General features: G+C 40.9%; 1 protein-coding gene across 1 annotated transcript in view; it reads right to left on the minus strand.

Moving 5' to 3' along the window:
- Positions 1-25,003, minus strand: part of WASF2 (WASP family member 2) — a 60,768-nt gene that overhangs the window by 20,230 nt on the left and 15,535 nt on the right. Inside the window, exons 2-4 of the mRNA XM_060784381.2 lie at positions 20,708-20,918; positions 6,769-6,922; positions 1,227-1,361 (exon numbers count right to left, since the gene is read on the minus strand). Of these exons, the coding sequence (XP_060640364.2) occupies positions 1,227-1,361; positions 6,769-6,898 (265 nt within the window). The 5' untranslated portion in view covers positions 6,899-6,922; positions 20,708-20,918. The remainder of the gene's footprint in view (positions 1-1,226; positions 1,362-6,768; positions 6,923-20,707; positions 20,919-25,003) is intronic.

Consider the following 25,003-nt stretch of genomic DNA (forward strand, 5'->3'; position numbering starts at 1 on the left):
GACTTCCCCTCCCATCGTGATATATGGCCATAGTCATGTCTCCCCTCAACCTTCTTTTCTGCAGGCTAAACATGCACAGCTCTTTCAGCCGCTCCTCAGAGGGCTTGTTCTCCAGACCCTTGATTCTTTGAGTTGCCCTCCTCTGGACACAGTTCATCTTAAGAGTCAACATCTCCCTTAAATGGCGGTGCCCATAATTGGACACTGTGTGATTCCAGGTAAAGTGTTCTGACCAAGGCAGAATAGAGGGGGAGCATGACTTCCCTGCAGACACTAGACTCCTGCAGGCTTATAAAGAAGCTTTTCTAGACAAAAGTATTTTCGTAATATCATCTGATGATGTATTTGAACCCTGTCTGCTAGGTAGAGCATCAAAAGTCCAAAAGCCTGTGTATGTGTATGCTGGCTTAAGAACAAACCGCTGTGAAATTCTTTCCTGTAGCTTTCAAAAAAACCACAGCATAGGGATTGGACAGAACCAGCTCAAGAAGCTCCTGGAATATATTGCCTAGAGTTATACACTCGTTAAAATATTTTCGTAGAAAAGTAAATTACGTAACAAAAGTATCACAATTTTTAGTGAATTGATAAAATAATAAACTACTGAAAACATGAACACAAAACTATGGTTGTAATAAATAAGAGTGCCTTTAAAAAATCCCAGAAATCCAATCCAGTCTCGAAGCCTTGGTCAGTCCAATGTGGATCTCCAACACATAATAAACGTAACAGATTCAGTGACAATTAGAGTTTTTGGACACTAGTTACATGCTGCTTTGAAACAGCTTGTCTATAGATTTAGAACTCTTCCTCAGTGTAGTGCTGCTCTTCCTTCTCAATGGTCACGACCAAAAACTGGCATGGTTAGTCTCTGAGAATTAGGGGGATTGCAGTACAAAACATACGAGCACATCAAGCTGGGAAAGGTGACTGAATGAGAAGCTCCCTGGAGGAGACTACAAAGTAAGAGGTCCTGCTCTTGAATTATGCAGTCAGCAAGGGGTCGCTAGGTAACTATCAGATAAACCTTCCTAAAATGGCGAGGAACTACAAAGACACCCTTGACTACACAGAACATACAACATGTCCTTGTCAATACCTGGTGGTATACTGAACGATGTCCTATCTCAACGTTTAAGTTAATTCCAAAGCAATAAGCATTTATTAGTTGTTGTGGTGATCCTTCAGCACAGCTAGTCTAAAAATACATAGTTCTGCTCCATTACCTTCCTCTTCTTTGGGATCCAACTGAGTGACTTTGACCTGAAGGCGATCAACTCTCTCGGCTAGGGAGGTCACCCTAAAGCCAAAAGTGCTTGCCTGAGTAAAAAGCTCTCCAAATATGTCCTCTGCAAACTTGCCTGAAAGAGCGAAAAAGGGTAACACAATATTACACTACTAAAACATTACTATCCACTCAGACATCCCCTCACATTATTAAGCAACCTGACACAATCCTTTTATTCATCATAATTTGCAGTGTATTCCAAGTAGTAATTAGCAGAGTTATTTTATTTACCATATATACTCGAGTATAAGTTGACCCAAATATAAGTCGAGGCACCTAATGTTGCCACAAAAAACTGGGAAAATGTATTGACTTGAGTATAAGCCAAGTGTGCGAAATGCAGCAGCTACTGGTCAATTTCAAAATAAAAATAGATACCAGTAAAATTACATTAATTGAGGCATCAGGAGATTAAATGTTTTTGAATATTTACATAAAACAGTTATTTAAGATAAGACTCCAACTCTAATTAAACTATTATTCTAACCTTCTTCAATGTAAATGTGCTTACATATCCTTCCAATAACATTAAAGAGAGTAAAGTAATAAATGTAATAATGGAGTAAAATAATGTAAATGTAATAGCAATAATAGAGAAAAATAATACATGTAATAAAATAATAATATTGTAAAATAATGTAAACGTAATAATAATAGTAAATAGAGAAAACTAATAAATGTACTAAAATAATAATAACTCTGACTCAAGTATAAGCCAAGAGGAGCCTTTTCAGACTTAAAAAAGGCCTGAAAAACTTGGCTTATACTTGAGTATATACAGTAAATTGCATGTACATGAATGTAAACATATAGGTGTGACAAGTCTTTATACACAAAATATTTTCATTCGTCTTATTAAGATGAGGAAATGATTGGAAGTGACACCTTTGTTCTCATGACTGAGACATCAGTAACAAGACATTATGGGAGAGAACTTCCAGAGAATCTTCAAAGAAGATGGCAAAGCTAACAACACAATGAAGAAGGAAAACACTAGTAAAGCAGTTTCTGAGCCATCTTCAAAGGCAGCCCCATGGAGAGTGTATTACAGTAATCCAATCTTGATGTAACTAAGGCATGGACCACCGTAGCAAAATCTGGCATCTCAAGGTACGGTCACAGCTAGTGCACAAGCTTTAACTACGCAAATACCCTCCTGGCCACCACCAATGTCTGAGCTTCAAGCATCAAGGCTAAGTCCAGAAGGATCCCCAGACTGCGGACCTGTGTCCTCAGGGAGAATGAGACCCCATCCAGCACAGGTTGTCATCCTATATCTAATCAGCCTCACAACTGACCAGGAGGACCTCTGTCTTGTCTGGATTAAGTCTCAGCCTGTTGGCTCTCACCCAGTCCACCACAGCTGCCAGGCAGAGGTGCAGGTTCTGAGGAGCTTCCTTGGAGTGAGGTGGAAAGGAGTAATAGAGTTGTGTATCATGTGCGTACAGATGGCACCAAACTCTTGATGACCTCTCCCAGTGCACCAAATATAAGACTATAATACAGGCAACCCCAAGTTACGAACAAGATAGGTTCTGTAGGTTTATTCTTAAGTTGAATTTGTTTGTAAGTCAGAATAGGTAAAAGTAGGTAAATTTTAAGTGTAACTCCAGTCAAATAGCTTTGGATCATGTAAGGAAGTGTTAATACTCCTGCGGTGTTTGTTTTGCTATCTGTACCCTGTTCAGAGGATTTCACCTCATTTACTGTTACAATTTGATTTTTTAAAATTTGGCTTGTTATGGAAAGAAGGATTGGTGAGAAATCTTCAGTTGAGACACCTTTTCCACATGATAACTGTTTCAGGAGTGAATTTTCCCTCTGATGGGTAGATTTCTTTCACTTTCTGTAGCCTCAGCCCCGTTTGTAACTATGGGTCATTTGTAAGTGGGATGTTTGTAACTTGGGGACTGCCTATACATGGACTTGAGAGCATGTAGGATTTGTGATTTCTAGTTAAATGTATTTTTAAAAACCCTTAAAAATAAGAAAAGAATGAGAAAGAACAAATTTTTATTTGGCAAAAGGTTTGGGGACTAATAGGCATTCACCAAATTCAAGCTATCAAGCACAGACATGTAAGCAAATATAATAGCATTTACAGTAAGACAAAATGTATTGTTTTTTTCCAGGTCAACATGTCCTACTGGGGTAACTCACAAGAAGGGGGGGGGGTTAAGAATATTTCAGAGATGTAAAATCATACAGAGGATTTCCACCTTTATTCTGGTAAAATAAATTTTAATTCCATCTGTATTGTTAAAAAATGTCTTATTTTCAAAACAATTGCAATCAAATGAAATGTTTATAATTGATTAATGAGGATAGATTATATTTGATTACTATTAACATATTTAACTGTTCTCCATCTCAGCTTGTAATCTATCTAAAGGGGAATCTCACCAAGATGTTTCCAAATGGGACAGTTCACCTTTTCCATTTCTTGTCAGAAAAAGGATGATTCAAGGTGATTAGAGAGGGCAGCACAGGCTGTGAAAACAGCTTTGGGAGATTGCAAGTGGTTTTGAGTCACAGTTTTCTTCATGATGGCATACAGGATTGTAGGCTTAGGCTTCCAATGAGTCAGCTTGCTTTTATATGTAAGGGAGAGATAAGCTAAGCAGAAATCTGTGCCACTGCAACAAAACCAATCTGGTCTGGAAAAATCGTCTAGGTTGCTTAAAACATCTATTTAATTGCAAATCATATTTTAATTGTTGTAGCAGCATGTACCATACCAATTTCAAAAGGAAATACAATTTATGTCAACCTATCTAACTCTTCTATCTTAACACTCCCTAGTCTTTTTGACTACATGTCTCTGCTGGCACGACCTAAAAGAATCCTCCACAACTGTGGAGAAGAACAGACAACTCCGCATCTGTATGCTTGTTTGCAGTGTCCTGCCTCATGTACAGAGGAAGAATTGTTTGAGGCTACAGAAAATGCGGTCACTGTTGCCCGATTTTGGTCTAAAGATATTTAGCTGCTTGTGCTCCTTCTATTTTTATCAGTTTTATACTAATTTATGCAAATAAATTGTGGCAAGTTCTTGGTGGTATGGGCATACCAAGCCACGTTGTCTCTCTCCTGAGGAATCTGTATAAGGACCAAGTCGCAACAATCAGAACTGACCAAGGAACAAGACTGGTTCAAGATTGGGAAAGGCGTACGGCAGGGTTGTATCCTCTCACCCAACCTATTCAACTTGTATGCAGAACACATCATGCGATGTGCTGGGCTTGGCGAATGCAAGGATGGGGTTAAAATAGCTGGAAGAAACATTAACAACCTTAGATATGCAGATGACACCTCTTTGATGGCCGAAAGTGAGGAGGAGCTGAGGAGCCTTCTAATCAAGGTGAAAGAAGAAAGCGCAAGAGCCGGGTTGCAGTTAAACATAAAAAAACCCCAAGATTATGGCAACAAGAATGATTGACAACTGGGAAATAGAGGGAGAAAACGTGGAGGCAGTGACACTTTGTATTTCTAGGTGCAAAGATTACTGCAGACGCAGACTGCAGCCAGGAAATCAGGAGACGTTTACTTCTTGGGAGGAGAGCAATGTCCAATCTCGATACAATAGTGAAGAGTAGAGACATCACACTGGCAACAAAGATTCGCATAGTCACCTATGGATGTGAGAGCTGGACCTTAGGGAAGGCTGAGCGAAGGAAGATAGATGCTTTTGAACTGTGGTGTTGGAGAAAAGTTCTGAGAGTGCCTTGGACTACCAGAAGATCCAACCAATCCATACTTCAGGAAATAAAGGATATTAGAGACAAAGTTGAAGTATTTTGGCCACATCATGAGGAGACAGGAAAGCTTAGACAAGACAATTATGCTGAGGAAAATGGAAGGAAAAAGGAAGAGGGGCCGATCAAGGACAAGATGGATGGATGGGATCCTTGAAGTGACTGCATTGACCTTGAAAGAGATGGGGGTGGTGACGGCCGACGGACCTCTGGCATAGGCTGGTCCATGAGGTCACGTAGAGTCAGAAATGACTGAACGAATGAACAACATGCAAATAAAATAAAGCTGGTTGTGAGACCCCTGCAAAGCATTAGGAAATAAAAATTCTGTTAACACACAATGCTTGACCTTACTTTTTTTTAATGAGTCCTCACTTTTAATACTATCCATTTATAAGATAATCTGCCAGCCAAAGACAAACCAAAACAGATTGTTCGCATTTGTTATCAGCATGAAAACAGGGCCTTCACAATTTGGGGGGGGGGGGGGGTTGAATAGAGTTTTCTTGGGACTTGATAGACCGAAGGGGCTGGTCCAGGCTGAAAAAATACCTTAAGATAAACAATACCGCAGGCTAGGGATATTGACAGAAATGTTGTTGTTAACTGCTGTCAAGATAGCTTTGACGATAGCATGCCTAAGAATGAAAGACCTTCAAGACACCTTGTTGCTAACAGCTCTGCTCATGTGTTGTTGTGGCTTCCCTGACTGAATCAATCCAGTTGTAATGCGGGCTTCCTCTTTTTTTTTTTCTCGCCTTCCACTTTGCCCAGCCTCACAGAAACATGCTTTCTCCAGAGAGATCTGCTGCAGACAGTTAAGCCATCTCAAGCAACACAATGAATTCCAAGGATTCTTGGCCTAAACCTAGACTACAGCTCTTCTTTAGAATAGTGTGAAATTGAGCGAGGCCTCTGCGAGATTAATTAACCTAATGTTTATATGACAATGACAGGACAACCCCTATCTTACTGATTAAAAGCACACACAAAACTACTTAGTAAACTTTCAGGATTCTCAGGGTGGATATTTTAGTAAACAAACAAACAAAAAGGAAAGAAAACATTTTTCACAAATGTATAATTCTAAGTCCTGAGTCTGTATTTCCAGATGAAGGACTGCAGTATTTATGCAGGGAGGGGTATGTGTTATAAATTTGTTTCACAATCCAAAAAACCTGCAAATGATACTCAGACCTGCTTGAAACATTTAATATCGAAGGCAATATGTTGTCCCTATCAGGGCATTTCAGCTTGGCAGAGCAGCTTGTTTTTGGTTCACAACACCATAATACTGAATCTCTACATGAGAAGATTCTGATAAATGAGTATGATCACACAGGATATTGAAAACACTCATATAACCTATGTCTGATGCTATACTCTGCATGCTAGTTTCTTAGTCCAGATCTTTTGTCTATATGGAAATCATTCAAGAAGACTGCAACTTTCTTCGAAATTCAAGAGGAAGTCATGACAGCAACATCCTCATTCCATCTGCGTGTTTGCTACAGTTGCTCTGCACATCCCTGACAACACTCACATTTTCTACAACACCACAGTGAATGGCTGAAGGAAGAAATCATAGTTCACTGAGGTTTTGACCGAGAAGCTCTTTTCTTATGACCCATGGAAGACAGATGGGGGAGAAAAAGGAACACAAGGGAAAGAAGACAGCCAACATCTCCTGAGGGCAGAGCAGCAAATGCCTGCCATGGTACTTACTCAGGCTGCCCAGCTGTCGAATGACATTTGCCAGAGTGATGTTGGTCACACATTCCAGCTCACTGCGAACACTGGGCAATGTTTGACGGCACAGGTGCCTTGGCTCGATGTTTCTTGTTACTAATGGCATGGTGGAGCAGCTTCAAGTTGCGCTCTGGAAGAGACAAAAATCCCCAAAAAGGAAAAGGATTAGTTAGCCACAGAAACAAACAACACCAGAGGTGCAGCATTCAGTTTTACCTATGCCACCATTCTTTCCAACTGAAAGAATCTGCCAGAATCTGTTTATATAACATGACAAAAGTTAATATTAAAGCATATGCAAGTATGTTAACCTGCAAATTAAAAACAGTACAGTATTTTTAGTTGGGTTGCTGTGTGTGTACGGCCATATTCCAGAGGCATTATTTCCTGATGTTTCACCCACATCTATGGCAGGCCTCCTGAGAGGTTATGTGCTTTGATATACAGTTTTGGTATAAAAATGACACATTTTTCACAATAGGCATGAGCTATCAGTTGTTTCATGAAATATAAAACCAGGTGCTGCAGGCTGTATTTCAGAGGAAGGAACTGGCAAAACTACTCTGGATATTCCTTACCTAAGAAAATCTTGTGAAATTTATGGGGTTATTATAAATCAATAGGCAACTTATTTATTTCCTTCCTTCCTTAATTACTGTATTTATATACTGCTTTTCTCACCCCTGGGGGCACTCAAATCGGTTTACAACAAATAATGGCAAAAGTCAATGCCTTGCATACATAAAAATCCAATAATAAATCTAAACCAAACATATAACTATGCATAAATGTAATAAGACAATTAACCCTAAGATAAGAGAACATGTAAACATGAAAACATAAAAATTAAGAACACCTAATAAAAACATTAAAATTACATGATCCAAACTACATGATTCCAAATGTCAATTGCACATATTCCATATTTGCTTCTTGCTCTTTCTAAAGGTCAGGAGGGAGGTCACTGATCTAATCTCAGTGGTGACAGAGTTCCAGTATCGAGGAGTCACCACTGAGAAGGCCCCGTCTCTCGTCCCCACCAACTGCACCTGCCAAGCAGGTGGGAACGAGAGCAGGGCCTCCCCAGAAGATCTTAACCTTCATGATGGTTCACAGAGGGAGATACGTTTGGACAGGCACATGTGAACTTAAAGGCACATGTGAACGTAAGTATATGAATTCAAGTCCTCTGTTGACTTATGGTGACTAAAAAAAAAATCACAGGGTTTTCTTCAGCAAGAAATACTCAGAGGTGGTTTTGCCAGTTCCTTCCTTCAAAATATAGCCTACAGTACCAGGTATTCATTGGCAGGCTCCCACCCAGGGGCTGAGTCTGCTTAGCTTCAAAGATCTGATAGAATCTGGTGCCTTTAGGGTTCACACACACACACACACAATTAGCATTTTAAATGCTTGAATGATCAGTCTACCTTCCAAACTTGTATTTTTCCTCTGAACACATGAAAAACAGATCCAACCAGTAAAAATAAAGAATGCTGCAATTTGTTGGCTCATTTCTTGGGAGGAAGAGGGAGCACCCGCCTCCCTCCTGCCAGGTCAGATGGTGAACAACTCTGCTGGAGGAGACAGCTGTCTTGTGACAAACACTCTGATCTGCTGTGGATGGAATAGAAAAAATAGAAGCAGGAAGCTGACAGCTTGGGGAACATGGCTTCCTGTCACCAACAGCAACAACCAAGAATCATTTTTTTAAAGTCAGCTGTTTATACTTGACTTTGAACCATCCTTTTATAGTCTCTGTGGCAGCTGGCAGCTTATCTCTGAGGTCCAGGAGTCATTCCTGGATGCTTTTCTATCAGGGCGTTAAGGGGCTGAAGCTGATATTAGCTTCTGCTAATTACCTCCCAAGCCAAAAATCTGAATTTCCAAATATGACCTGCCACTGCAGTAGAGTTCAAGATCTGGAGGGCATAAAACAGCATCCAAGGTTTTGTGCATAACATGATGCTACAAAAATCTCAAGAAATTAATAGCTAGAAAATCTTGACAGGAATACATTCACTTTCTAATGGCTCTTGCTGTGCCTGGGTACTACACGGGTCAGACCATGTGCTATATTCATAATCACAGTAAACAGTAAACATACACTTCGAAGTGCTATTTTTAACACTCACAGAATTGGTTGTACTTCTCAGTATTCAAAGCAGTTTTCACTCATCCTTATGTCAATTTTGCAAGTCTTTTACCTGTCTTACAGGTGCAAAACTGGGGCTAAAGATTTCATCCAAGTTACACACCATGCTCTTGTCTGAACAGGGTGTATGGTTTTTCCTTCACAAACCTCCCTCTGTGCAAGAATGATCTCTAATGCAATACTCATATGGCTGTCATGGCCATTTAGCCATTACAGGCATTTAATCTTGTTGAAAGGCAGAATTACACAACATACTGAAAACAGCAATCCTGTAGTGGGACATAGGATCACATGCATAACACTGTAAAGTCATCACACAGCCACCGGAGCCCTGGTGGCGCAGTGGGTTAAACCCCTGTGCTGGCAGGACTGAATACTGACAGGTTGCAAGTTCGAATCCGGGGAGAGCGTGGATGAGCTCCCTCTATCAGCTCCAGCTCCTCATACGGGGACACGAGAGAAGCCTCCCACAAGGATGATAAAACATCAAAACATCCGGGCGTCCCCTGGGCAGCATCCTTGCAGATGGCCAATTCTCTCACACCAGGAGTGACTTGCAGTTTCTCAAGTCGCTCCTGACACGACCAAAAATCACACAGCCAGCATTTCCACGTGTGCCTTATGTACTGCCTGCCATGCAAGAGGGAAATGGAGGTGTTTGATACAGAGTGATAAGGGAGATGGGGATCTGATTCTGGGGATAGTATCTGTTGCAACAACTCCGCACAATGCAGAATAAGTAGGGTGCTCCTTGAATTCCAGTCAACATTCTGCCATCACAAGAGGAGTGTGAATTGTGCATTTCTTATTCGTGACCGAGCTGTGAGTCTAAGCAGCTGTAGTCAGCATGGCAATGGTGACTAGTATTGAGAATTGGAGTCAAACCACATCTGGTAGACTGCACAGCTTCCACCCCCACTGTAACATCGACAAATCGTATCTATAGGGCTTTTTTCGCATTAGGAGCAACTGGAGCCACTTCTAGTGTGAGAGAATTGGCCGTCTGGACAGGAGAAAGTCTGGATGTGTTACCATACTGTGGGAGGCTTCTGTCATGTCCCTGCATGGGAAGTTGGAGCTAATAGAGAGGATCTCCCCACTCCCCAGACTCGAACCACCAACTTTTTGGTCTGCAGTCCTGCCAGCACAAGGGTTTAACCCATTGCACCACCAGGGGCTCCTATCTATAGGGCTAAAGGCCTAGCAAGCAACACTGTTTACAATTTCTACAACACTAGAGATATGCTCAGTATCTGAACTCCACTATGTTGGTGGTGGTGGGCACATTCTGAAGCTGCCAGAGAATAAGTGAGTCTTAAGGTAAAGGTTTCCCCTGACATTAAGTCTAGTCATATTCGACTCTGAGGGTTGGTGCTCAACTCCATTTCTAAACCAAAGAGCTGTTGTCCATAGACACCTCTGAGGTCATGTGGCCAGCATGACTTCATGGAGCACCGTTACCTTCCCGCAAAAGTAGTACCTATTGATCTACTCATATTTGCTTGTTTCTGAACTGCTAGGTTGGCAGAAGCTGGGCCTAACTGTAGGAACTCACCCTGCTCCCAGATTCAAATTGGCAACCTTTCAGTCAGCAAGTTCAGCAACTCAGCGGTTTAACCTGCTGCGCTTTGAGACTTAGTGTGGTATAAAAATCAATTAAACACAGTAAGAATAAACATAGCAAATAAGAAAATGCACAAAATCTCATACATTAAAAATTACTAGACAATAAACATAGTATCCTTATATGATCGCTCTATTTCTACTTTAGCTCAGTAATAATACATGAAAAGTATGTAAAACTATGTATGACTCAGATTCAAATACCGAACTTGCTTGTGTTGATACTGAATACCCGTGGAACTATGTTGCAAATCCAGTACTACAAAGAACCTAGACACATAGCACTAAACTGTTCCTTTTCTTCATAATGTCTAATGAAACCAGATTTGTTATTAAATCCAAATAAAAGGCTGACAATATGTTATAAGGAAAGGGCCATAAAGCTGCACACAGTAATTTAATTTAGCAAAATCAACTGACAACAAGATAACAGCATTATGGCTAAGTGGCATTTCCATGCCATATTTTTTTAAATGTTTCTATTTAGTGGCAGCATACAGATGTTGTAACAGCACTGCAAAAAGAACAGATTACTTACATATAAATGGGTTCCCTGTACCTCTACAATTCAGCATTCAGAACCTTCTAGATATGAGCAATCTTGTTGGCATTAATCTTACCCCATTTCCATCCATATATACACCTAAACCTCAACTATTTGCTCAGTTCTGATTATGAAGCCTGTGTGGGCACCTATCTGCAAAGATAAGAGTAACAGAGGATTTCCTTACTATATAGTGTTCAATTTTCTTCCTTCCATATCACAATGAACAGATTGTTGCTTTTGAGCCAACTTGCTCTTTGCTGTATCAACTGAAGTGGCATTTGGTATAGGGTGTTTCAGCAATATGACCAGTGCGGCTTTCTGAATTTTATGAAAGTTCTGTTTTTTAGATGTAAAAGGAACTGAAGAAGGAACAACCTCTGAGATACTAGCAATCTTTAAAAATGATGGCTGCATAAAGATCAAACCTGCAGGAATTTGGGCTACTTGAATTCTTTTAAAAACAGAGCCAGCAGCTAGAGATTCAGGATGTTTTAGCTACTGTCCAAAGGCCATGAGCATCCTAAGGACTTGCTCAGTAGAAGATCTCAAATTATCTGAAGAGGACCAGAATTCGAGGCTCTCACATTGACATCTGAAGTAAAGAAAAGCCAATGGATTCTGAAAATGGATTGGAACTGTCAAGAGATTTTTGGGAGTAACAAACCACACCAATAAATTGCCAGACCATCAAATGCTAATCAAGGTGGCCAGTTGAAACATTCACACCTAGCTCCAGCAGACAAGAGTTCTTTGTCCCACCCTGGACATTCCACAGATATATAAACCCAATTTTCCTAGTTCCAACAAACCTCACAACCTCTGAGGATGCTTGCTATAGATGTAGGCGAAACGTCAGGAGAGAATGCTTCTAGAACATGGCCATATAGCCCGAAAAAACCTACAACAACCCAAGGAATGCACTATTTGAAAAAGTGCCTCTAGATGCACTTTTCAAAGAAAATGTGAGGTTCACATGCACAAAGGTAAAAAGAAAGAGGAAGAGAAAAAAGTGAGAAGAGAAAATTGGGGATAAGGGGAAAGACACGGGGGAGGGGGGACAAATCATTCAACACAAGGAAGCTATCCAACATGTGATCCATTTGACTCACAAAATGGAACAGAAGTATATACATACTTCCAATGGTATAATTGCAAGAAAGTATAACTATCCTCTACGTTGCAATTTTGAACGAATACATTTCACATTTCGGAGTATTTTAGGTTTCTAAATTCTAGATAAAAAGATGCTAAATCTGCATTTTAGATAGTGATTATTGATAAAATATATAACATGTTATTTGGAAATTTGTAAAAAAAAAGGTTTTGATGGTTTTTTTAATCTTTCTCTTGTCACTACTATGCATAAAGATTACTTCATCCAATTGTATTGCTTTTTTTAAAAAAAAAACTTTTATTAAAATGTTTTGGATAGAGACAAACCTCTGCAAACATGTTTCACGTTTCCAGAAATGCGAAGTTAGAGTATTTTGCTAACAGAATGACATACTTCTCCCAATTCTCTAATCTGCAATCCAATTTCTAAAGAATATATTAAACTTTCTCTCCATACACAGTGAAGAGTTAGATTTGTCTAATGACAATACACATTGCAAGCGGGGTGGGAGGAGAACACCTATTTAGCAACAGGGGGTTCCGTTATTCATTCTAGATCTGTTTGCAGCGACTTTACCAAAATGGCTGCGCATAGCATCATTGTTGCATTCACCTTCAGTCTTTGTAAACAAATACCTTTGGGCTTTACATTAAAAGTTTTTCAATCACATTTGAATATCTCATATGGCAAAGTGCCTATGAATGTGATGCCATGGAGTTGTAGGGAACACAACACTCTTCAGTATTGCATATTTTTAAGTCTGGGAACTTTCTCTGGCCAAAATACCTAAAGGAACCTCATCCCACCTGATCCTGGAAGTAAACAGGCTCAGTCTAGGTTAGTACTTTGATGGGAAACACCAACAAATACCAGGTGTTGTTCCAGTCAATATTTCAGAGGAATGAAATGGCAAAACTACTTCAGTATTCCTTGCCTAAGAAAACATATGAAATTAATTAAGTCATTGTAAGTTGACAGGCAACTAGAAGGCATGTACAAACACTCACACATACACTCCGCTATTTCTCAGAGCACTAAAAAGGCTTGTTCCTAACCCTTACTTATTTAACAGTCTATCTAGTACAGAAATAGAAATAACTTGGAAAGGATAGGACAAGATTCCTACAGCACACACACAAAAAAAACAATTCAACGCATTTCAAAGACCTTTCTATTCAAAACTAACTATTTTATTCAAGACAAAATGTCCCTGAGTACATGATATATGGGGAAGTGGTCTTATGCTCACTTGGTTACTTCATTGGGGACAGCTGCCTCAGTGTCTGGAGCTCAACAAGTTGGAAGAGCAAACCTGTCTTTTTTTCTGGCATTTGTGAGGTCTTTGTGATGAAATCCTGGGGAGTTGTGCTGCTGCCTGTGTAGGATGATGAAAATGGTAACAGCTTTGCCTAGTCCGCCTTCTTGCCAAAAGGATCTTTTGGATTATATGTGCAGCAAGTGCAAACTTGTTTTCTTGCTGAGGAAAAGGTGCAGCTAGCTTGAAGTCTGTATATTTATTAGTCATGGGCCCAAAATTTGTCCCATTTGTTTGATTCATGTTTCTGTTTCGTTCCGTCCATTTGGATGACACAAAACGGAAAGGCCTCTCCTGGACCGAAAATGCAATTGATACGAAAGGCAGGCGGGAGCGCCCGGGTCTATGGATGCAGGTTTTGGGCTTACACACCCGGGCCTGGCAGGGCCTGCAGTCAAGCACCAAGTAAGGAGCACTCCTTGCTTGGTGCTCGGCTGCAGGCATCCTGGCGCTTTGGGCCTAAGCGCCCTGCAAGGCCCAGATGCGTAGGTCCAAAGCCTGCACCTGTAGACCTGGGTGCTTTGGGCCAATAACGGACTAAAAGAAAATGGATCTTTTGGCTGTGAAAACAAAAAACAAATATCTGACCTCCCAATTTCAGGAGGCTCAAATGAAAACTGATCGAGGGGCCCATCGAAAGCCGGGACTTGAAACAGATCAAGGTAAGTCCCGAATGCACTAATAGGTACTCTGTTAGGGTAGATTAATCTTAAAAGGAGCCCCCGGTGGCACAGTGGGTTAAACCCCTGTGCCGGCAGGACTGAAGACTGACAGGTCGCAAGTTCAAATCCGGGGAGAGGCGGATGAGCTCCCTCTATCAACTCCAGCTCCTCATGCGGGGGCATGAGAGAAGCCTCCCACAAGGATGATAAAAACATCAAATCGTCCGGGCGTCCCCTAGGCAACGTCCTTGCAGACGGCCAATTTTCTCACACCAGAAGCGACTTGCGGTTTCTCAAGTCGTTCCTGACACGACAAAAAAAAATCTTTTAAAAAAAAAGATTGGAGCAGACTCTCATGGAAGGGCAACACACATCTGTTGAAGGACTCAGGCTGAGTCAGTGAAAACCTGAAAGCACAGGATTAACCAATATCCTACTGAGTTGGGAGAGGGCTCTGGGAATCCCCTGCAGCCACTTTTGCATATGTATATCTCCAGAAATGCCTATATATTCGTTCCAGCAAACCCTTTCTTATCTACCTGAAAAATCACTCTCCTGTTTGATCTGTAGCCATGTGTGGTTGAAAACTTTATCTTAAAAAGCTTCATTTTCAGAGGGTTCATTAATAAAGAGGAATGCTTGCGCACTATACACTACACACTCCAAAGCTTTTGTAAAATGTAGCACTGATATCCCCAGGACCCTGTTCTAAACATCCTCACTGGGATGGAAGAGAGACATGGGCCATGATATGGAAATACCAAAATCTTTTCCGATTTGGAGACAATAGGAGCTGCAAAAATATTGTACAGGCAAATTTTTAAGCAACGCTACCTCTGATACAACCCTCTTTGAAGCCCACTTCCTGCACTGGACAACACAACTCCAATCAACATCTTCTCAAAAATCCAAAAACAAAACCACCATGTTATGCATGTCTCCTGTGAGCCAGCTGAGGGGGAAAATCAGGGGGCCTGACACTGTTAGTCCAAAACACCAGCAGGACCGGAATTTGCCCATGCCTGTCCTATAGGCCATTTAACATCACAAGAGACAGAGTGGGAGTATTCTGGACTCAGCCTAAGACTATGGAATGGTACACTCCCTTTACATAAATACATAAGCAAGAATGATAGAAATGCAAGAGAGGGGAAAGGCAAATGTTAAAAAAGGAAATAGCATACATACACAAAAGGAAACAGAAGTGCTAACACGTTCTAACAGTCAAGTAAGAGAGAAAGACATAGAAATCCCCTTCCCCACCTGTTATTTATAGACAGCACTACAAGAATGAATGTATATGTTTTTATGGCTGTAAACCGGGCTGAGTCCCTCGACGAGGTTGAGAAGCTCGGTATACAAAACTGTGAAATAATAATAATAACATATTGCTGTCTTCCCCCACTTTGCAGAGAACATGGAATGATAATTTATTTGCTCTTGTCTTCAGATCTACAGCTTTTTCAAACGTAGTTTTCTCTGAAAACGTCTACCAGCATTGCACTAGCAAAGAAAAGAAGTAACAGAACTCTCAGTCAACTGCATGTGGGCATCCTCATAACAAATGACCAGTAGTCACAGAATACAAAATGGCATGCATCTTAACACCTGTGCCAACAACTGGCTTTCTCCACTGTAGCAAGAGGCTATACCTCAAGTTATACATCGGTGTAATCCCCAGTGGCAGCTATTTTAAGCTTCAGAAAGCAGAAATGGCTCAGTCGTAGTCCACGAAGTTTATATACATGGCTGGCTATCTATTTCTAGCATTTCCGAACAGCCATGTTGAAAGCTGAAGCATCCCTCTTGTACGCAATGTGAACGTAACAGATTTGACTGAAGGAAACATCACATTACTGACCTGCAGGGTTTACCGATATTCAAGATCCATCTAGTTACCAAGAAATAGTTATGAAGGAGCACAGTTTACAGCAGACATGAGTAACACAGAAGGCCTTTGGGGAACATTATAGTTATTAAAAAGCATTTAAAAATAACACCACGTATGCAAGCAAGTACACACATAAACAAGACAAGTCCCTATTCTGTCACTATCAAAAACCAGATAAACTCATTGAAAAGAGTTACCTTGAATGAACAATATTTTGATAACATACTGCTGAGTTCCTGCCATCCCCATTTCAGTACAATCAGCAAAATAGGAAGGAAGGACCCCACCCTTTCCTACCGTAACTGTAAGAAAAGCTGCACATAGGAAACTTCTGGAGGAAGTCAAAAGCATGTTTCAACACTGATATTTATGGGAAAAGGACTGCATCGAGATTACAACTTTCAGTTCTTTTATATGATGTTACTTTTTAGACTTTTGTACAGGCACATCATAGTTAACAAAGCCTCCCACAAAGAAGCTCCTTTTTTGCAAAGTCTTTTTATGGGAGCTGAACCTAGTCTTGCTTTCCTTTTCTTCTGTCTCAATGGACTATCTTGGTGGTATTGGCATTGAGAGAATGGTGAAAGAGGGCTGGAGAAAGACAGACTTACAGTTCTGAGTTGCAAAAGAACGTTTGAAGTAAATAATCCAATGAAACCTGAACTGGGAAAGAATGGGATTCAAGAACAACACCACTTGATTTATATTTCACTCTATCTCCCCGAGGGGACTCAGAGCAGATTACAACACATACAGATAGGCAAACATCCAATGCCTTTAATACAGTGAAATAACAATGGCACAAATACACAGAACAAAGGTAAAGGCTTCCATCTCCAGCTTCTGGAGGTTGTGCTCAACTCTGGCCAGGGGGAGATGCTCTTTTTCCATTTCCAAGCCAAGGAGTCTGTTGTCTGTAGACACCTCCTGGTCACATTACCAGCATGGGTGTCTTTATTACCTTCCTGCCGAAGCGGTACCTGTTGATCTATTCACATTTGCATGTTATTGAACTGTTAGGTTGGCAGGAGCTAGGGCTAACAGCGGGAGCTGACCCCAACTCACAGCTTCAAACTGTCAACTTTCAGGTAAGCTGTTTGGCAGGTCAGCAGTACATTCAAACAATTGGAGGTCAAATATAAGAGTAAATGAATAGAGAGGAAGTTCCTAAACGCTGCGGCTGCAAGGTAGGAAAAAAGGAACGAAGCTTACAGCCCTGCCCAGGCCCTCCTTACCTTCTGGGGAAGATGGACGGGGCCATAGCCACCTGGAGCTAGAGAGCTTGTTAGAAGATTCCGAATTGCTGTGCATGCGCATCAATCACTACCATTTGTGTGCATTTCTCAGGGATCACGAAAGAGAAAAGTGTTTGTGGGCATGTATCTGACCGGTAGGCAGTGTATTTTTCTGGCCATGGCTCTGACTTCCACAGACCACTGTGACACCCGCAAATGACAGACCTACACTCCACAATTCTACTTTAGTTGTGTGTTTACATACAAGAGACAAAGTAAACAGCAAGTGCCTCCAGAATCACGTACTAAGAATGTGTGAAAAGCAAGATGAAGAAAAGAAATCAGCCTCACCAGCAACCTTCACATATTGAAAAAGTATAGATCAATTAGTTTTGTCACTAAATTAGAAAATGCCACTAAACAGAGCTCGAGGCTGTTGAAAAGAGAGAAGCAATTATCCTGGAATGCATTTTGGAAGAAGCTTTCAAGAGTTCTCTAATAATTTCAAACACTCAAGGGAAGAGTTCCCATGATAACACTTACCCAACCCCTTTTATATCCTGAAGTGACACAGAATGAGCCACCAGGATACCTCAGGAGGGTCTCAGGGTCAGTTTCAAAGAATACCTAAACCTGCCTCATACACATCAGAAGGTTCAGAAAAAGAAGAGAGATCAAACTAGAAAAGCCCACCAGGCCACTGAACTGAAAGATCTCATTTCATTCTGCCCACACAAACCAAATGTTCCTTCCAACATCTTAGGACACAAAACCTTTTAAGTTTTGAAGCTCCTCTCAGCAGTTAACAGTTCCTCTGTGAAACAGCCAGCAAGAGGCTAGCTTTGTGCAATTCTGAGAAGTTGGGATAAAAATAAAAAAATGCACTGAAGAAAAAATTCAAAAAGGAAGTTCAGGAAAGAAGTTCTGTTAAGAGATGACAACGACATTCTCAGGCATGGCCTCAAAGAAGAAAGAGCATGCCATACATTTGGGCACTGCAATTAGAGACCTGCGCAAGGGAGGAGCCTCAGCCATCAGTGCCCAAGTGGAAACTATGAAGCAGTTGTCAGATGGTGCCACAACCTATACTTTCACATACGTCATGAGCACCTAATCCATGTTATATCCATGGATCATAGTTTTCAAGTAGCCAGAGCCTCTGGAATCTGAATCTGAATTAGTACTGCATGCAAGAAAAAAATGTAAGAAAAACCTGATATGATGAAGCCATTCCTTTTAAATCTCTGTTTTTAGAATATGAATTTCGTGAAAAACCAGAATAGATTAATAATAGTAATAGTAATAATTTGTATCTCGCCTCCATCTCCCAAAAAGGGACTTGGGGCGGCTAACAAGGCACTGCAAGTGCAGTACAAACATCAACAGTACATGAGTATAAAGCAGTATCACATAAAACTTACAAACAACCACTATCAATACATAAAGTATTACAAAATACACAATTTAAAAATATTTACCATCAATGGTCAAAACTAGCTGCCATTAATATACAACTAAAGTGCCAACCTAATACTGTCAACCTAATATAGGTCCATTTTAACCTACTCAAGGACAAAGGCCTGCTTAAAAAATCCATGTTTTTAGGCTAGAGTGGAAGGATTCAAGTATAGGGGCTAACCTAATCTTTTTTGGGAAGGTATTCCAGAGTTGGAGAGCCACTACAGAGAAGGCCCTTCTCTCTTTTTCCCACCAACTGCACTTGATATGGTGGTAGGACTAAGAGAAGGATCCTCTTGCTGATCTCAAAGCCTGCATCGGTTCATAGAAAGAGATGCGGTCTCGAAGATAAGATGGACTCGAAGCATAAAGGGCTTTGTGGGTAATAACCTGCACCTTGAATTGAGCCCAGGAAATTGTTGGAAGCCAGTGAAGTTGCTTTAATAGGAGCATAGTATGTTCCCTATAGCTAGCTCCTATTAAAGCAGATGACCTTTGCACTAATTGCAATTTCCAGGTCGTCTTCAAAAGCAGCCCCACGTAGAATGCATTACAATTGTCCACTTTAGATGTAACTAAGGCATGGACCACCATGGCCTAGTCAGGCTTTTCGAGGTACGGTTGCAGCTGGTGCACACGCTTTAATTGTGTAATGCCCTCCCAGCCATGACCGAAACCTGAGCTTCAAGTGTAAAAACAATAAATCCAGAAGGATGCCCAGACTGTGGGCCTGTGTCTTCAGGGGAGTGTAACTCGGTCGAGCACTGATGTCTTAGCACCCTATGTCTAAGTAACTAACTTGCTACAAAACACAAGTCCTATCACTGAAAATTTAGTTTTTACAGGAATCCCATATTGACAGAATGACATTTAATTATTATTAATTATTATTAAAAGTCACATTTGTTTATGAATATCAACAACTGTGTCAAAGTAGCATGCTGGTCTAAAAGGAACCACGGTACATTCATTTTCTCATGAATATACACATTGTGAAGCTGGCTTCAGAGAATATTTGTTCCTCCATTCTTACATTTTTGTAATAAATTCTGGAACATGTTCTTCTGGTATTAAAATATTAAGATACACCTATTTCTTCAGAGGGGAACTGTGTGATTCTCTGAGATGGTAGAACTGCCACACCATCAACTATGCAGGCTAGGGCTGCTGAGAAATGTAGTACACAAAGCTCTGGAGCAAAAGTAATGCCTCCCAGTGCCACAAAGAAAGTAAGTTACCCTAATAACAACTTTCCTTGAGACATAAATAAGGTGAGAGGTGCACACATGGAACACTTATAGCATCAAGGCCTCCCACCTGTCATTTTGAAAGAAGCGGCAATGATGAATATGTTTTCAGTTTTTTCTGTATCAAAAAACACTCTACAATTCACAAACTCCTCATTTTGGGGAGCTTTCCAACAGATTTCACATTGCTACAAATATATCCTTACAAATCATTGCCTAATCAAAATAAAGTTCTACTAGTGCTAAAATAAAACCACACAAACTTCTCAAGCTAGGGGAGCAGAAGTCAACAATGAAGTGCCAACCACTTCTCAATAATACTGCAGACTCCAAAGGGACAAAAAAGTATGACACTGCACGAACTGCTAAATTATTACAGGTTTTTGTATCTGTGCTTTATTGTTACCAGATGTTAGTGCAACATCAAACAATGAATTCAATCTTGGGTTAGCCAGAGATATTGATGCAGAAGTGTTGATGCTCTACTGGAAACTGAAGCCATTTTCTGCAATCTAGTCTCACAAACTGTGAGAGATTATTCTGCAATATTGTCAAGAACAGCACTTCAGTCATGTATCTGACCGACAAAGATATTCTCCTATTCTACAACATTAGAAACATATAAGCAGAGGATGCAAATTACATGGTTGGAATCCTATAACAATTACCTGAGAGTAGATTCAATGGGGATTTTCTTCCAAGTTGTACTTGAATGTATGATGAAATCACCAGTTTTCAAAAGCCAAAGAAAAAGCCATACTGGAGTCTCTTTCAGTATAAGTGATCTCCACACCGTAGGTGAAGGCTATTGTACAGAACTGCTATACCTAGAATGACTCATCTTTCATCCCTCATATGGCTTCGGAACTGCAGCACCAGCTGTAAAGAGATTTTTAAAAGAAGCAAATGGTCACTTGCAAGTGGTAAAAAAATTGAAATTAAATTTAAAATAAGCAATCTATGGGTGATGACAAAAATAAGCTTTCTATAAATTGGTTCTTTTTTTGTCCAGATCCAACAATATTCCCTATTACTACTAACCTCTTTGTAGGTTAATACTCATGGCATGCATTTTTTTACAAACAGATTTTTCCCACATCTGTAGAGTGTTTGTTTTTATTTGCATGGGGTTATTATATTGCTTTCTTCATCTAGAATATGCTCTGCATTTTCTAAATTTAAAAGAGAGGAGGGCCAAGACGGGTGGGGGAGGGTCAAGAGGGAGCCTGCCCTCTGGATGGGAGGAGGAATTGAACTATGCCCCTTATATGTTTTTAATTTGCATACGGTTTTATGTGTTTTATTGATTAACTGTTAATAGTTTTAACTGTGAGATACATTTTTACTGTTTACTGTTGGGTTTTTTTTACAGGCATTGAATTCTTCCTGGAGCTGTAAGCCGCCTTGAGTCCCCTCAGGTGAAAAAGGCGGGGTAAAAATGAAGCAAAAATAAATAAATAAATAAATACACATGAACTAGAGCAGTGGTGGTGAACCTGTGCCACTCGTGCCACAGGGGATACGCAGGGCCCTCTCTGGGAGTACATAGAACCCTCTCTGTATAGGAAGAATCTCTACTTCCTACATAAGAGAGGAGGGCCAAGACGGGTGGGGGAGGGTCAAGAGGGAGCCTGCCCTCTGGATGGGAGGAGGAGGCGGCCAGAAAAGTGAGGATGCAGGTTGGAGATGGCCCTGGCTAGGAGAGAAGGTGAGATAGCCCAGAGTTTGCAGAGGGAAAGGGTGCTGGGTGGCTCGGCAGGCCCCAAGGGGAGGCAGCAGGGCTGAGGGCTTCCCTAGCTGGTCCTGGACAAGGAGGACGAAGAGGCGGAGCTGGGGGGGGGGCTGTCCACCAGAGGACGCCCAGCTCCCATTCCTGCCACCTTCTCCAGGTTTGGCCCCACCATGGTGCTGGTCACCCTTCAGTGCTTGCTCATCCCCCCAACACTACTTCTTCCTTGGCCAGGACCAACAAGGGGATCTTCTGGCCATGCCACCTCCCCCACAGGGTTTGCCACACCACCCAGTCAGTGCTCTCTCCCCCCCACAAGCACTGTTCTTCTCACCTTCCCTCCCCAGCTATGCTTTCCAAGTACTGGGCCCCCTCTGGCCAACGTGGCTTTCTCTAGCCCCGGAAAGGTAGCCTTCCCACCTTAAAGACTCCATGTCCCATCTGATCTGGGAAGCTAAGCAGGGTCAGCTCTGGTTGGGATCTGGTTGGGAGGCCAGTAGTCAATCCCAGGGAGGTGGTATTCCAAAGGAGGGAGACTCGGCAAACACTTCAAGGGCTCCTGGCCTAAAAAGACACCTTGAAATGTATGCAGAGTCGATATGTAACCTTACTTTGTTTGGATCATCTTATGCTTGTGAGCTGCTGTTTTCAGCTTTGTATCGTATCAAATCTGTCACCAGAATCAGACTAGCGGATGACCTCAGTGCCGCATGTGTTGCTCTCCAACTTACAAAGCGCGAGCCAAGGTTAGACAAATTATCAGCATGCATACAATAATAAAAATCACATCACCTCCCCACATAGAGCAAAGCAAATGTAACTTCCCTTTACAGAGCTTATCGGTCTTGTCTGCTGGCAAATTCCAGGATAATATAATTTATCTTTCTCTTAATTCAGTTTTTAAATGATGCACTTTTATTTCCACAGCAATTCTAAATTACCATAGTGAAATAAAGCAGCCTCCTTCACAACAGCTCAGCAGCTATTTCAGTTTCAACTTATGGCTTGTTAATTATATCCCAGTCTGAACCCCCCACCCCACCCCACCCTTCCGTTTGTTGCACTTAGGGAATACTGGAAAGATAAGTCTTTTCTTAATTATTAAATGTAAATAGCTCATTAAATATAATCCAATTACTTTAATTGTAAGAAAAGGAAGTCATTACAATACGTACATGCATTCTTGCCTGAATAGATTTAATATCTTAAATTAATCATTGCTGCATCCACATGAAGCCAACCTTTGACATTATAAGTGATAGCAGCCCGTTTCTTTTTAACACTTATTTACAGATAGCTGCTGAGATTTTGTTCATTCAAACATTATTTGCAGAACCATCTCAAACATTTGAACTAGTTCCTACCTCTCATAAATGGCACCAAAATGAACAGAGGATATAGACTCCAAACCATTACTTATATATTTTGTTGACTATCTGTAATACATACTCAGATTTCATGTTGACATGATAACAAAACAGGGTAGTTTAGGCATGAGAATTATAGCAAAATTTACACAATAATCAGTTTACAGTGTGTAAAGGGTGACATCCAATAGCTGCACCAGTGACTGTCATGCTGAAAGTTAGATATAGACTTCCAAAATTTTAGAGTTTCCTGGTATTGCTTGCAGTAAATCATGCAGTCAAACCACACAGAATTAACTGCTGCCTTTCTATCTAGTGCAGTGTGTGTTTTTCAATCTTCCTAATGTCGGGACCCCTTAACACAGTTCCTCATCTTGTGGTGACCCCCAACCATAACAATATTTTCGTTGCTACTTTGGAACTGTAATTTTGCTACTGTTATGATTCATAATTTAAATATCTGATATGCAGGATGTATTGTCATTCACTGGACCAAATTTGGCACAAATACCCAATATGCCCAAATTTGAATACTGGTGGAGTTGGGGGGGGGGGTTGATTTTGTCATTTGGGAGTTGCTGGAATTTATAGTTCACCTACAGTCAATGAGCATTCTGAACTTCACAAATGATGGAACTGAACCAAACTCGGCACACAGAATTCCCATAACACACAGAAAATACTTGGAAGGGTTTGGTGGGCATTGACCTTTGGAGTTGTAGTTCACCTACACCCAGAGATCACTGTGGATTCAAACAATGATGAATCTGGACCAAACTTGGCACAGATACTCAATATGCCCAAATGTGAACACTGGTGGATTTTGGAGAAAATAGGCATTGGCATTTGGAAGTTGTGGTTGCAGGGATTTATAGTTCACCTACAATCAAAGAGCATTCTGAACCCCACCAGTGATATAATTGGGACAAACTTCCCATACAGAACCCCATGCCTTGAAGGGACTCGATGGCATGAGCCTCCCTCCAACCTCACACATTCTCCCTCGTCGGCACATGCGCACCACCCTGCCACATGCCAAGCATATCTGCTCTCCCCTCCCCGCTCGGAGCCTCAGAAACAGCCCTCCCCTTGGCTAAGAGGGTGGTCAATCAGAGCAGAGGACAGGTTTTCGTGGGAAGATTCTCTGTCTGTTTCCAAAAAGTAAACAGGCGGAGAGATTTTCAGCCATCTGTGCCAAAGGGGTTCCTAAGACCATTAGAAATATGCTTTCTGATGGTCTTTGGCGACCCCTCTGAAATCCTGACCCTCAGGTTGAGAAACGCAGATCTAGTGGTATTCTCTGAACATCTGGCTTATGTTTGTAAGAAACAGGATGCTAACAACAGAGACCTGATCTGATCCAGCATAATTTGTGTTCAATATAAATGTCTTTAACAAGCATATTAAGTTATTGATCATGATCACCTAGTTTCCATTGCTAAGTTATTTATTATTTATTTACGACATTTCTACCTCACCTTTCTCACTCTGGAGGGTCAGCCATCTCAGACAGATCAATTTAACAATGAACATACGTATCTCCCCATAAACAGTTTCAAAAGCTCAACATGACTTTTGAACCATATTGTTGATGATATTTATTCATTATACTTGTAACTTGCCTTTCCCCCAATGAATTCAAAGTGGACTAAAACCAGTCTCTCTCTTTCACAATAACCTTCTGAGGCAGGCTAGACTGAAAGATCACCCAATGAATTTTATGTTTTAGCTGGGATTTTAACCATTATTGCCACAGTTTAAATACGTAGGTAAATATGGTAGCCTGTAGGTTGGGTCACCAAAATGGCAGTTACAAGAAAAGTGACAAGCAAAGAAACAAAAAAAAAATTCTGGATGCATTTGGGAAG

The sequence above is a fragment of the Anolis sagrei genome, chromosome X (assembly GCF_037176765.1).
Source record: "Anolis sagrei isolate rAnoSag1 chromosome X, rAnoSag1.mat, whole genome shotgun sequence".
Classification (NCBI taxonomy): Eukaryota; Metazoa; Chordata; class Lepidosauria; order Squamata; family Dactyloidae; genus Anolis; species Anolis sagrei.